This window comes from Mauremys mutica, chromosome 19, assembly GCF_020497125.1.
Source record: "Mauremys mutica isolate MM-2020 ecotype Southern chromosome 19, ASM2049712v1, whole genome shotgun sequence".
NCBI classification, from domain to species: domain Eukaryota; kingdom Metazoa; phylum Chordata; order Testudines; family Geoemydidae; genus Mauremys; species Mauremys mutica.
In genome coordinates, this window is record NC_059090.1 from 7,856,853 (window position 1) to 7,870,698 (window position 13,846).

A 13,846-nucleotide genomic window follows, 5' to 3' on the forward strand; every position below is an offset into this window, starting at 1 on the left:
CCGGGAGTCCGGAGCCCCAGCCCAGCGTTTAGCCACGCCGCCTCCCTTGGAAATGACGCATGACCAGGGCTGGGTCCATGGACTGGGGGTGGTTTTATGGCTTAATTGCAAGTTTCTTTGGAGTGTTTTCCGCCCAGACAGGAAGCTGTTGGTGCAAAAAGCTCACTCGCTTGCTGTCTGTCCCAAGCTGGTGTGCTGACCCCAAGCCCCATATGCATTGGTGGCGCCACTGCTGTCTGGCAGGCTCCCAGCCCCTCACAGAAATCCCAGCATTCCCAGGGCAGATGGAGGCAATATTGGCTGTCCCCCTAGAGTCTCTGGGATGGATCCCCCCCCCACCCTCGATCCTAGGGCTAAATTGACTCCTCGCGTAAAGTAGAGGGACCACCGGGCTGCTCTAGCTTATGCTTGCTGAATCTGTCTGCTACGATCCTACCTCCCTCTGGCCACCATGTCACGCCCCTGAGCTGCCCCGGTTTGGAGAGCCGAGGTGCTGGGGGGCTGCTCAGCAGGTGTGGGTCCCCTTTTGCACAGCTGTTGGCAAGGATCTGGCCCCCAAAGGGGGAGCGTATTAGAGAGGAGGGGGAGTGTGGCAGAGGGGGTGTCTCCGAACTCTAGCCGCGCCGGGTGCCGTCCCCTCTCGTTTTGCCCCATGCAGCTGTCCAGGCGGCTCAGGCGGGCGTTAGAATGGGGCTCAGACCCCTGCATGGGGGATCTGCTGGCCGAGCCCACCCGGCGCCCTGCCACAGCCCTGCGTGGGGCAGCCAGGAAGGAGAAACTGTCCCCATAGCTTGTGCAGAGACGCCTTGGCCCATTCCATGGCGCCCCCACCCCCAGCTGGGGTGTGCAGACCTGTCCCGCTCAGCCCCAGCCCCCTGCTTGGGCCCGGCCCTGCTGGGAGACATGCTGAGCCCAAACAGGAGCCCGCTCCGCCATTGCTGGACTCCCAAACAGAGAGCCCAGCTTGTGTCTGGAAGGTCCTGATCAGGCCCTGCCTCGCCCCTCGCCCCGTTACCTGGGGGCACCTCGGCACGGGGGGGGGGTCTCTGAGCTGGGGATGTGCCGCCCCATGCCCTGTCCCCGCAGTTCCTCACGTTCATCGCCCGGCACAGCCACCTCCCCCTGCCTTGGCACTGCAGAGCTGAGCCAGCACCTTTAACGAGCCTGGCCTGGCTGGTGATTAATCAGGGACCGACTGCCTCCCTGGCAGGCTGGGACGAGCCGCGCTTAACGAGGGAAGAGGAGTCGGACACAGGGCCCTTCGCTCTCTCCCCACAGGAGTGTGGACCCCCCCCCCGCCCCACCCTGTGGGACCCGCTCCCTTCCTGTGCCCCAGCCAACCCGAACCCCTGCCTATCCTTGTTCCTCTCCATCCACCCTCTCCCTCTGTTTGTTCGGCTCCCCCTTCCCGTCCCCTGGGACTCCCTGTACCCCGACACCACCCCCTGGGTCTCCCCTCCCCCTCCAGCGACAGGGCGATTCGGAGGGAGTCTGCCCCATTCATTTTCCCCGCTTGGCAAGCTTTAACTTGAGAGGGAAGGGCCCAGAAATGGATATGGTGCCACCACTTTCAGAGTCAAGGTGACTCCCGGAATATGCAGCGTTAGGATCATCGGAGCCTGTCAGAAGCCAGCACCGAGCTTTGGGGTCAATGGGAATTAGTCACCCAGCTCCCAGGCATGTTAACAGGACCCCCACGGCTCGCTACATTGCCCCGAGTCGTAAATTCCACCCGCCCCTCCCGGAGTCAGCGTGTGACCCTGTGAGGGGGGAGCGTGGTTCAGCTCAGGGGCGGGCCAGGGGTCCCAGCCGCCACGGGGCGGCAGAGTGTTTCCCTGCCCTGCCATGCTTGGCCAAGTGCCCGGTGCTGGATTGCTGGGGTCAGACAGGGCGAGGGGAGGCTGCCTGTAATCCCAGGCGGGGATCCAGAGACACTCACCGAGGCGGAGAGAGAGGCAGGATTGTTGATAGCAAGGTGCTGTGACAGAGACATGCACACACACACACACACACACAAAACACTCACAGAGATACAGACACACACACACACAAAACACTCACAGAGATACAGACACACACCTCACTGAGACCGCTATGCACAGACACACACGGTGAGATACAACACCGACATACGCACAGATCCAGAGACATGCAGAGAAGGAAAGACACTGTTATGGAGACACACACACAGATGAAGATAACAGCTAGAAACATGCACAGCTCCAGGCATGCGCACACACACACCCGCCAGAGGGAAGGACACACACACATCCAGACATGCACACACACACCTTACAGTAAGGCTCAAATGAGGATGACCAACATACATCCCATTTTGGCCAGGACAGTCCCCTTTTTAAGCCCTGTCCCGGACGTCCTGACTTTTTTTGGCAAAACTGGGCATTTGTCCCTGTTGCCCTTGCCAGCTGCAAGTTGCTCTGATCAGTTGGCAAGAGTGCCAGCTGATGGGGCGCGGAGGAATGTTTGGGGAGGCCAGTGGCGACACGAGGCGCCGGGTGGCAGGGCTCCGGCAGTCAGCCCGGGGCGACGTGGGTCTTGGGGAGTCAGGGAGTCATGGAGCTCAGGTGGACAAACCCAGGCCCGGGCATCATGGTGCTCGGGCAGTTAGCTCAGGGCCGTGTGGGGTGTGGGTGGTCAGCCCCAGTCCTGGGTGCCATGGGGCTTGGGTGAGCAGCAATGCCGGGTGGCTTGGGACAGCCCCGTGGGAGTCGGGGAGTTGTGTGTGTCCTCAGGCAAGCGGTGATGTCAGACAGGCAGCTCAGACCAGCCCCGTGCGGGGTCCCGATTTTACTTTGGTAAATATGGCCACCCTGGCCCAAATGCAAACTGAGAACAGGAGATAACAGCGGAGGGGTAATTCCCTTCGCCCCCGATTGCCAAACACATTCAAGGACCCTTTGTCGCTGTGGCCGCTTCCATCCCCTCCTTGCCCGGCTCTCTCTGCCGCTGGGAGCACTGGCTCCTCTGACGGGAGTCTGTGTTTCTAAATGTCTTCTTGTTTTGTCCTGGAACGCAACCAGCCCCGTAATGTTTCCCCTCTGCACTGCCACGTCCTAACGAGGCAATTACTGTGCGTGCATGAGATAATCATGGCATGGAATTATGTCATTAGGAGACGTGCCATCACCCAGCCGAACGCACTCCAGGGCACATGCTGGGAGCAGGCCCAGCCCAGCGTGGGGAGACTGATGCTCAGCATCAGGGGGTGGTAACTGAGCAGGATTCGGGCCCCGAGCCCCACAGAAAGGGCTACGTGGAACAGCTTGGTCCCCATTAGGGGCCCAGCTCCTGAATAGGTCCTGGGCTCTGGCCCTCTGCCCACTGGAAAGACGCTGCTGCCACTAACGTGATTTATCTGTTTCCTCCCCCAATGTCAGCAAAAAGAGGAAACCCGGATCAGAGCGCAGGTGAGTGATGTGGGAGCCTGCTCCCCCTCCCCCTCCCCCTCCTCGCGGGCGCCCCTGAAATGTAAGGGAGGGCAGGAGGCAGCAGGCTGGCCATTCTTTCCAGCCCAGGCCTCTTCCCTCACTCTAGGTAAGTCCATATTCCCAGAGCTGCAGGCCATGGGCCAAACCCTCGGCTCCCTCCCCAGCTGCTGCTCGGGCCGTGTCCGTGTCGACCCCCCGCTGAAGCCAGGCTGCCTCCCTGACCCAGCGAGGTGGGTATCTACGGGCATGTCTCCACCAGGTGGGACTGCAGCACATGGAGACAGACCGGAGCTAGCTTGGATCTAGCTGTGAATCTGCAGCCGGCCCTGCCCGCCCAGGACCCCCGCTACCTAGCGGAGTGGCCACGCGATCAAAGCCAGCTAGGGAGTGTCTACTTGTGCTGCGGTCGCAGCCCGGGACTGCAGTGCTGCGATACCCTCAGGGGTCAGTGAAGTGCTTTCATTTAACCATCGTGTCCACAACATGGTGGGTTCAGAGTCAGATCCTCAGCTGGGGCTGGCTGCGGGGAAGCCTGCAGGGCGGCACTGATTGGCACCAGCTGGCGCCCACAAGCTGACTCTGGAGCCAGGATTTGCAGACGGGTGATTTCCGGGTGACTTCAGTGGAGGCACCAGCGCCGAGGGCTTTGGCAAATCTGATTCCAGCTGGGTGTATTGAGGTTCTGTAGCCTGGAAGCTCTTTGGGGCAAGGGCTCTCAGTTCAGTCTGTGTTTGTCCAGCGCCTACGATTAGCATAACTCGTAATACTAATTAGGAATCTTTGGCCCATGGGCTTTGTGACCGGTTTCCTGTGAGATCCTGCAGGGACCACAAGGTGGCGCTGAGATGCAACCAAAGTGTTTTTAGAGGTAGCTGAAAGGTTTAAAAAAACCATTTCAATCACATTTTTAAACAAAATTTCAATCAAAACACCCCCCAGGAAAATTCTTTCCCCCGTTTTTCAGACCCTCTTTAATGCTCTCGACTATTTTTGCTGGCTGAGACTTTCCGAGCCGCCGGGTGGATTTGAACACCCTGTTATAATTCGGTGTTCAAATCCCTTTGGCCGCTTGGAGGGATCTCAGCTAGGGTGACCAGACAGCAAATGTGAAAAATTGGGACAGGGAGTGGGGGGGAATAGGAGCCTATATAAGAAAAAGGCCCAAAAATCGGGACTGTCCCTATAAAATAGGGACATCTGGTCACCTTAATCTCAGCCCTTCTCTCTAAACCTCCCTGCGTCGGGCTGGGTGTGCGCCGGCTCATGGGGACACGACGCTGGCTGTTCGGCAGGGGTCGGGCCCATGCCGGGTATCCGGCAGGAGGGGGCCGTTCTCAGACACTGGTCCTAGCGAAATCTGCGGCCCTGAGGAGGCCTTGTCCCGGGGCAGGGAAGTTCCACCCCACCCACCACTCAAAGGCTCCCGTGTTTGCTTTCCAGCTGCGACAGCTCCTCGCCGCTCCGGAAGGAGAAGAAAAAGAAGAATGGGAAGAAACACAGACGAGACAGGTACTGGGCCGGGGGAGCTGCGATCCTTCCCCTCGCGGCTCCATCCTTCTCCACCCTCCTTCCCCGGCTCGCTCCCTCCTGGGCTGGGCTGGGCCATGCAGCAGGAAGGGTTAATCCGCCCGTGGCTTGGGGGGAAGGGCCAAAGCTCCCCTGGGTGTAATTGGATTGACTCAAAACAGCTTCCGGCAGCTGCGGGTGTTGCACTGCGGATCTCCGGGGCCGTGAATAATGCAGGGCAGGCAGCCGATCCTGCTTACAAAGCAGCCGCCTGGGCTAAGGCCCTTAAACCTGAACTCAGCGCTCCCCTCCCCCCGGCCCCTGGGCTAGGAGGGCAGCGGGATGTTATAAATGACCCGTGCAAAGCAATTAGGACATCGCTGGCTGGGGAATCCGATGCAGCGGGCAGAGGCTCCAGGCAGCACCTGCACCTGCAGCAAGCCCTGGGCTGAGGGAGTTTGGAAGGGCGAGGGGCCGCCCAGCTGCAAATGGCCTCTTGGCAGGAGGCGGGTGGCATCCCGCGTCCTGAAGGAGAGGCAGGACTGGGCTGTAACCACTGCGGCGGGTCGTCGGCAGTGGGGATCCACCCTGGGACCTCTGGACCCCGAAGCAGGAGCCTCCTGCCTGAGCTAAAAGAGCTCCCTTTGTCAGCCACGGCCATAGCGGGCCCGTCAACCTCTCTCCATGGCCTGGCCACACTGTCTCCCTGGCTCTCCGCTCGCGCTGCCTGGCCTCTCCCCGCCAGACGCCGCCGTGGCAGAAGGAGCGGCTGGCTGCACGGCCAGGGAGTGGGTGACACCGAGTCCCTCCTATTCTGCCAATGAAATCCCAACCTCGCTGAGCCTGTGTCTCCCCTTGAACCTGGGCTTCACACTGGACCTGGCTTCACCAGGGGGTGGCGCTCCCTGGGCTCGGCCCTGGTGGACAGATTGCACCGGGTGCTAATCCCAAGGGCCAGCCAAGGAGTGGCATCGGCAGGGTCCAGCTGGAGAGCCCCCTGCCCTCCTCAGATCAGTCACGTAGGGTCACCCCCACTCCAGAGACCACACAGGGCAGGGTCGTTTTCCTTTCGATTACACACCCGCCCTTCTGGTTCCTGTGTCCCTCTGCGACTAGCATCCCGAGAGCGAAAGCACAACCTGGGTGACATCAGGGGTGGCTCAGCCAATCCTTTTCCGGCCTGCCGGGCAGCTGACTGGTTCCTTTGCACGCTGCCATCTTACTGGGTTAAAGGATTCCAAAGTTTGAATCCATGATCATTAATAAATCTTTGATCCCCCCCACCTCCCGCTTTTTGGGCTAACATGCCCCAGGGAGGTGTGATCCTGCCAGCATCTCACTCGTCCCAGCTGGACCAGAACCAGAGAAGGTGGCCAGACACTGTTAGAGGAGCTGGCTTAGGCCTTCTAGCATGCAGGTGCTGCTGTGATATGCAGCCATACTTGGTATTACTACAGTACGTGGATATTCTTGAGTGTTTGGCCATCGGCAGCCGTTCGCTGGTGTTACTGGGGGACGTTACATTCGGGAGTTACGGTAGCAAGTAGATTTGAGCTGCAAGCCCATCAGCTCTCATGAAGTGACCGGGGCAGGGCTGGCTCAGGCCTGGAATATAACCCCCCAGGAAAGTCACAGCTGGTGTAGGTGGCACAATATCTCTGAATCAGCCTGGAGCCGCTGGCCTGGCATGGTGCCGGGGGCGCTGTGCTGGTGAACGTGGCTTCTTTGAGCCCAGATGTAAAATCAAGGTCCTGGCCAGCTGTCGTTAGTGGAGAGCCCATGTTTTGCATGAGTCGGGGTGTTCGCCCCGGGGTCCTGCCTCAGTCCCGGGGCAGGTCATTCTATTCTGAACTAAATCCCAGCCCCGTTTCAAATGGACACAGGAGTCTTCTGCCTCCCCTGTTCCAAGCTGCTGTATCATGGGCTGTTTAAACCGCTGCTGCCTCCCACCCAGATTCAGCAGCAGGTGGTTTGCGGGTGAAATGATTTCACCGGAGAGCTGGCTGAAAAACATAGAGATACATTTGTCTGCGGTAGATAACTAGGTGGGCATATCTGGGGCTGGGGGGCTGGCTAGGCAGGCGTGTATGGGGACAGTGGCTAGAGGGTTTGTAGGGGGGTATGTAGATGCACCATTGTCCCTCTGCCCAGAGCCCCCTGGCTACCAGTTTCCCCTCCCTCGGGGTGTCACAGCTGTGAGCTGCCCCCTCAGAGCGCATCTCAACCCCTCTGCTTTGTTTCTCTCGTCCCTGTCGTCCCTCAGGTCTGAGTCCGGATCCCGGAAGAAGAGAAGACGCAGGTGAGAGCGAACGGAGCAAGAGCCTGATCCCCTAGCTTGGCCCACCCCACCCCACCCGCTGGTGCCCCCAGGGCACCCTCTCCTCCCTCTGGCCTCTGCCGTCCCCTGCCCCGAGGGAAATTCGCTCCCTTCCAGGGACCGTTCAGGGGTGGCCTGGGTCGGGTGCCCCTGGGCTGTTTGTGTCCACACCAAGTGGGTGTGGGAGCAGGGCCAGGTGCGTTTGCACCCCAGAGGCACATGCCGCCAGTAGGATTCCCCCTGAGAGCCAGGAGCAAAGGGGGCTCGGGGCGGAACTGCCCGACGGTAACGCCCCATCTTCACTTCACCGCCAGCACCGACCTCCCCTGCTCCATCAGAGGCCACCGGTAAGACGCTTCCAGGTTGGTACCATGTATACCGGCTGGGCCCCAGGGACGCTGCCTTCCGGCCCGGCAGCTCCCAACAGATCCCAGCCTCCTGTGCATTCGGCAAGGCCGGGCCGCTGCGAATGGGCTACAGCTGCTCCTCAGCGTGCAGACGTAACAGACTCTCGCCACTGGAACAGGCCCTGGGAGCCACCAGGCCGCTTGTCTAGCCCTCCAGATAGCCGGCTCCATGCTTCAGAGAAGGCAAAGAAACCCACTGTCCTGCCTCTGATGTGCCTCCCTGACCCCCGTGCTAATTAGAGAGACAAGGTCGGGGAGGGGGTATTTTTGATTGGTCCAGCTTCTGTTGGGGAGAGAGACGAGCTTTCCAGCTTACACAGCCGGGGGGATCCAGATCCAGGATTCCTCCCCCTGCAACTCCCCTGATCCAGGATCCTTCTCCCTTCCCCCCAGCAGCACCCCCAGATCCAGGATCCCTCCCCCTGCCCCCCAGCAGCATCCCCAGATCCAGGATCCCTCCCCCTGCTCCCCAGCAGCACCCCCAGATCCAGGATCCCTCCCCCTGCCCCCCAGCAGCACCCCCAGATCCAGGATCCCTCCCCCTGCCCCCCAGCAGCACCCCCAGATCCAGGATCCTTCCCCCTGCCCCCCAGCAGCACCCCCAGATCCAGGATCCCTCCCCCTGCTCCCCAGCAGCACCCCCAGATCCAGGATCCCTCTCCCTGCCCCCCCAGCAGCACCCCCAGATCCAGGATCCCTTCCCCTGCCCCCCAGCAGCACCCCCAGATCCAGGATCCCTCCCCCTGCCCTCCAGCAGCACCCCCAGATCCAGGATCCCTCCCCCTGCACCCCAGCAGCACCCCCAGATCCAGGATCCCTCTCCCTGCCCCCCAGCAGCACCCCCAGATCCAGGATCCCTCCTCCTGCTCCCCAGCAGCACCCCCAGATCCAGGATCCCTCCCCCTGCCCTCCAGCAGCACCCCCAGATCCAGGATCCCTCCCCCTGCCCCCCAGCAGCATGAGAATCCGTGCCTTATTTCAGGTTGCCGGTCTAACTCCAAGCACATCGCTCTGCTCCAGCAAGGAGGACGAGGCTTTGCCCTCTGCCTTGTGTTTTGAAACAAGGCTCAAGTGGGGACGGAAAAGCCAGGCCCCCTATTGGGATTCAATGGTTCCAGGCCTGGGGCAGGGCTAGGCTGGCGCCGGAGTGTGATTTCCAGCCCAAGGAGACCCACCCGGTAACAGCCGTGTGGGTGCGGTGGAGCCAGGGGCCAACCCCGGGGCACGATCCGGTCCGAGACGCTGGGGCCGTGCTCAGGGCGGATAGTTCCTCCCGCTGCCTGCACGGCTATTTTCAGCCTGCTGTTTCCATCAGAGCTGGCGCGGGTTCCTTCTGAGCTGGCAACGACACCTCCAGCTCCAATGGAGACGTCCTGGCTGGGGCGGGGGGTTAGGCACCTTGCCTTGCCGCACCCATGGCCTGATGGAGAATCCCCGTGACACGGAGCCAAGGGTCACGGGGAGCTCTCAGAACGTGGGGCCCAGTGTTCGGCAAACCCTGGGCTGCTCGCTGGCGTAGCATCGAAACCGGTGCCAGACTCCCGCTGTGCTGAAGGAGATTTGCTCTGAATTTGGAGCGAGGGTGGGGAGAGGGCATCTGAACTCAAAATTCAAAGTGGGGGGTGCGGGGATTGGAAACCAATGCAAATCACCCAAGGCTGGAGATGACCCGGGATGGGCCGAGGTAAACATGCACCCAGCAGTTCAGTGGGGTCTCAGCTCACCGTTAGCAGTGATGGGACCAATTCCCCGCTGACGTAAATGGGTGAAATGCCATTGGAGCCGCCCCCACTGACACCAGCAGCGAATTTGCCCCAGCGTGGGGCGTGTGCTGCCTTGTCGGTCTCAGCCCACGTGCTACGATGGGGATGGGCGTGACAGAGGGCCTGAGAGCCCCTTTTCCGTTGTGTTGCTCCCGGTGCAAGCCCCCCGTGTGCACCCACGCTGAGCGCCGCATGTGGGGCTGGCCGGTTGGATGGCAGCTTGGAAGACAACCCCTCCCCACCCACACGTCCCTCTCGGGGCTGGGCCGCGCGCTGCCTCTGTGTTTTCAGTTCTCTGCTGTTCCGTAGGTCCCGGAGCCCCAAGAACAAACGGAAAGAGAAAACCAAAGAGCGAAAGAGGTGAGGGTTCAGATGCAAGCCCGGGGGAGGTTCCAGGTGGGAGCAGGGCCTTGATTTCTGGCCAGGTCCTTCACCCGCCTCCTCTCCCTTTTCTCTCTCTCTCGCAGATCCCCCAGCAACTCCCCAGCCCGCAGGTGCCACAGGCACAGCAGCTGCAGCTCTCACAGCGCTTCGCTCTCATCCGATTACAGCCACTCCAAATCGCCCGGCAGGTGAGCTTGGTCCCCCGAGGAACGCTGGCCTGTCCTGGACCTCGGGCAGACTTAAGGCGGCTCTGGGGTGGCGGGCTGGGAAGGGCTGGGTGAGCAGAGTGCAGGGGAGGCTGTCAGAGGTGCGCGTGAGCTTCGATTTAAAGGCAGGCTCCTCCATTTAGACCTGCCTCTCCCTTCCCCTTGAGTTATGGGGCAAGAAGAGGGGGGCTGGTTCTGACCTCCCAGCACCACCAGCCTGGCGCTCCTGGGGGCTCTTTCCAAAAGCGCCAGCGCCTGGAGTCAGGGGGCGTTTCCAGCCATGGCAGGTCTGGAGAAAAGCTTAGAAATGTGACCCCTGAATGCTCCAAAACCAGACAAGAAATAAAGAGCCCCAAATGGTTGGGATTTATTTTTTTAAACAAATCTGATTTTTACACCAATCTCGTGATTTGGGGAGGCCTGACTCACGCTTTTGGAGCAGTCGGTGTAGCGGTATCTGTGTGCACGTAACAGGGTGGCCTGCCCCTTTAAGGGCCAGGCGGCTTTGGACCAGCCAGCCCTGCCGGGGCCATAATTAGCTGCCTCTCAGCTGGAGGGGGAGGGACTAATGGGGTCATGTGACAGCCCGGTAAACACCTGGGCTTTAAAAGGGCAGAGGGCTCAGTTTGGGGAGCAACCACAGGGAGCATGTGGGCTGCTGTGGCAGGTCCTGAAGCCGGGTCTGGAAGGGCTCCAGAGAAGCAGCCGGGAGTCAGGGCTCTGTCCCAGAGCAGAGGGACTGGAAGGGAGCCCGGAGGGCTGGAGCTGAGCCCGCAGGGTGGGCTGAAGAGAGGCCCAGCGGGTGGCAGAACCTTTTGTTTGTTTGGCCTTTTGTTACCCTGGGAGGGGTTAAGGTTTAGTGAGTCACTTGGCCAGAGGGCTCAGCGAGGACACCACCTCCAGCCTGTGTGGGCAGGCCCATGTTGGAGGGGGAAACTGAGGCAGGAGACACCTGCAGCACCATGCATGGCCAGCAGGGAGCACTGTGGGGGCAGCCCCACCAGTGACTGTGTATGTGTATAATGCCGGTCAGGGAGATGCTTGCCTTCAGAAAGTACTGGAGCTATGCCAGCCTGCCTCTCCCCCAGCCCATAGCTGCCCCCTCACCTCTCCTAGGAGATCACCCGCAGTCATCTGCTCTCTGCTTTCTCCCGCAGACTAACCCCCAAGCACAGAGAGGATGGACACAAGCCCAGCAGCCTCCGCTCCAGCCGCAGCCCGTCCTCCTCTCGCACCTGGCACAGCCGCTCGGCCACGCCGCACCAGAACGGGCACAAGGGCAGCGCCCAGAACGGCCGGCACAGCCACGGCACCCCGGGCGAAAAACAGCAGGATGTACGTATGCTCTTCTGTTACCACCGTTCGCCCCCGCCCTGCCCTGCCTTCCTCCTCCCCTCCCCATCATCTACCCTCCTCCTTCGCTCAGCGCTTGCAAAGCCAGAGCTGGCAAACTCACCTGGGCGAGCCCAGCTCCCGGCGCCTGTGTCTGCCAGACAGGCCAGGCCATGCACTGCCCCCTCCATCACCCCGCCCCCTCCATCACCATTGTCATGCACCTAGGGCCCAGGCCTGGGCAGCCCGATGCACTGCTGGGGGACTGGACATGTGTGGCTGGAGGGACGTGTGGCGTGGGTGGGAGCAGGAAGCACTTTTCTGAGGTTTATTTCACGGTTCGCGTCAAGATTTCCCAATAAACACCGCCGAGGGGAGCAGATAGTGGGGCTTTTCCTCACTGACTCTTCCCAAGGGCACTGAGGAGGGGCAGGGAGCATTCAGTGCCATCTTCCGCCCTGCATGGTGCTTCCCGGTGGACCCAATTCAATAACCAAGGGGTAGCAGCATCTCTGATGAAAGTTGGTCACCACCCTCCCCACGATGCATCTGCCTTAGCCAGAATGGTGGAAGCCTCTTAGGAAGGAGCCCAGCGTCAGTAGAGTCAGGGAGCTCACTGTGGTGGGAGCCTTCGACTCACATCCACCGGGATCCTCTAACTCCACTCTCAGATCCGTCCCCACGGCCACACCCTGCCGCCCTTTCTCCATGGAAGTCAATGGAGCGAGCAAGGCCTGCAGCTTAGTGTCACCATGGCCTGTAGGTCTGGCTAGCTAACCTCAGTCCTTCTGCATGAGCAGGGGCTGGAGAGATGTTGGCTATTCCCCTTGCATCTGGAGGCTTCATGCCCACTTTGGCTACAGCCGCCTTCCTCGTACAAAGCTTTGGGCCTTTCCCGAGGGCCCTGGTGCTTGGTAGGAAGCCTTGGTTTCTCCCCGTGTAGAGCTCAACCCCTGGGAGCCTGAAAAAGTCAAGGGGGAGAAAACCTGGTAGAAGCTTCAGAGCTTCTCCTGGTATCCTGCTGAGACCACGTGAGATGGTGAGTCCCCCAGGAGCCTAAGCCAGGCCTTGCTTGCTCAGAACTGGACCTGGCTCCAGGTGGAGAACCTTGGCTGGGGTTCAGAGCTGTCCCCAAACCGGACGAGTTTCAGGTGCTTTGCGGGTTTCACGACGAAAGTTGCCCACAGGCCTCAAACCTGCCATGACTCCCATGGGACTGTGCTCATGCTCCGATGGATGGGAGACAGAGTGCTCAGCACCATGCAGGATGGACCCCAAAACTCCTCCTGAGCAGACTTCTTATTGAGACCTCAGGCCAATGTATGATGGTGATGGCCCAAGTCACTACGGTACTTGGCGCTATCGGTGCAGAATGCTGGACTGTGCCTCTGTACGAGCCAATGGCCCGTTCCTAATGTGCTTCCAGGAGAAGCAGACTTACTAGGGTTTGCCTCTTTATCTCAGGCCCTTCTTTGGCCCCTGTTGCCAGAGCGTCTGGGCACCTCACAAACTTTGAACGCATCCCTCAGAGCGGGTTGGAAAACAGAATTTCCTTCCCAGAGGAGATTCCAGATTTTCACATTTTTTCTGATCCAAATTGGAGCAAAATGTCAATTTCTCATAAGAAGGAAATTCTGAAAAATGTCAAGTTGGAAACCTTTAAATGTTCTCTTCTGGTAATGCGGAAACATTAGATAGTTAATGAGCTATAATGGCATAAAGCTTGTGTGTATATAAAACGTTATATATTACCATTAATGTTAAGTATATGCAATAATAAATTAATATAATATACAAGTCTAAACAAAACAAAATGAGAGTCAAAATGAAACACTTTGTACCTTCTCCAAAGAAAATGAAAAAGTCCAAACTATTTGTTTAGACATTTTAATGACGTTTTCGACAGAAATCCAGATGTTCCTGCAAAACACTTTGATTTCAGTGAAACTGCAGATTCTGACAGACCTGTTCTGTTGAAAATTTCCCACCAGCTCTGGCATTTGTCCCCCGTGAGGCCGGGATAAATAGTGCCAGTTATGATGAAGCATTGCCGTGATCCTCATTTCACAGATGGGAACTGAGACTAAGTGACTTGACCAAGGTCACAGAGAGAACCTGTGGCAGTGCAGGGAATTGAACCTAGCTACTGCCCTAACTATTAGGCCATCCTTCCTTTGCCACCCTCCAGTACATCTGCTCCACAGTTGAAATCGGGACCAGTCCACCACCATAGTGGTAGACCCCAGGGGCAGGCTCAGCAGAGTCCCTCTGGCATTTTGGCGGTGACCAGCTTGCAGTACACAGCAGCTGGACTTGACTGAGCCAAACGTATCTGTGCCAGAGCCGGGGACAGGGTGGAATGCTTGATGGAGACTCCCAGAGTTGCTGGAAGGAAGGGTAAATGGTGGGGTTTTTAGAAAGTGGGCTTAGTGAAGTGAGGACTCCTGGGTTCTGACCTATTTCTGCTACTGATTTGCTGAGT

The 13,846-nt window shown here is 59.3% G+C and overlaps 1 protein-coding gene across 1 annotated transcript in view; it reads left to right on the forward strand.

Annotated features, from left to right (window-relative positions):
* The window catches only part of SRRM3 (serine/arginine repetitive matrix 3), a 166,658-nt gene that overhangs the window by 131,588 nt on the left and 21,224 nt on the right, over positions 1–13,846 (forward strand). Inside the window, exons 7-12 of the mRNA XM_044993365.1 lie at positions 3,399–3,428; positions 4,890–4,958; positions 7,219–7,254; positions 9,752–9,802; positions 9,910–10,014; positions 11,190–11,367. Of these exons, the coding sequence (XP_044849300.1) occupies positions 3,399–3,428; positions 4,890–4,958; positions 7,219–7,254; positions 9,752–9,802; positions 9,910–10,014; positions 11,190–11,367 (469 nt within the window). The remainder of the gene's footprint in view (positions 1–3,398; positions 3,429–4,889; positions 4,959–7,218; positions 7,255–9,751; positions 9,803–9,909; positions 10,015–11,189; positions 11,368–13,846) is intronic.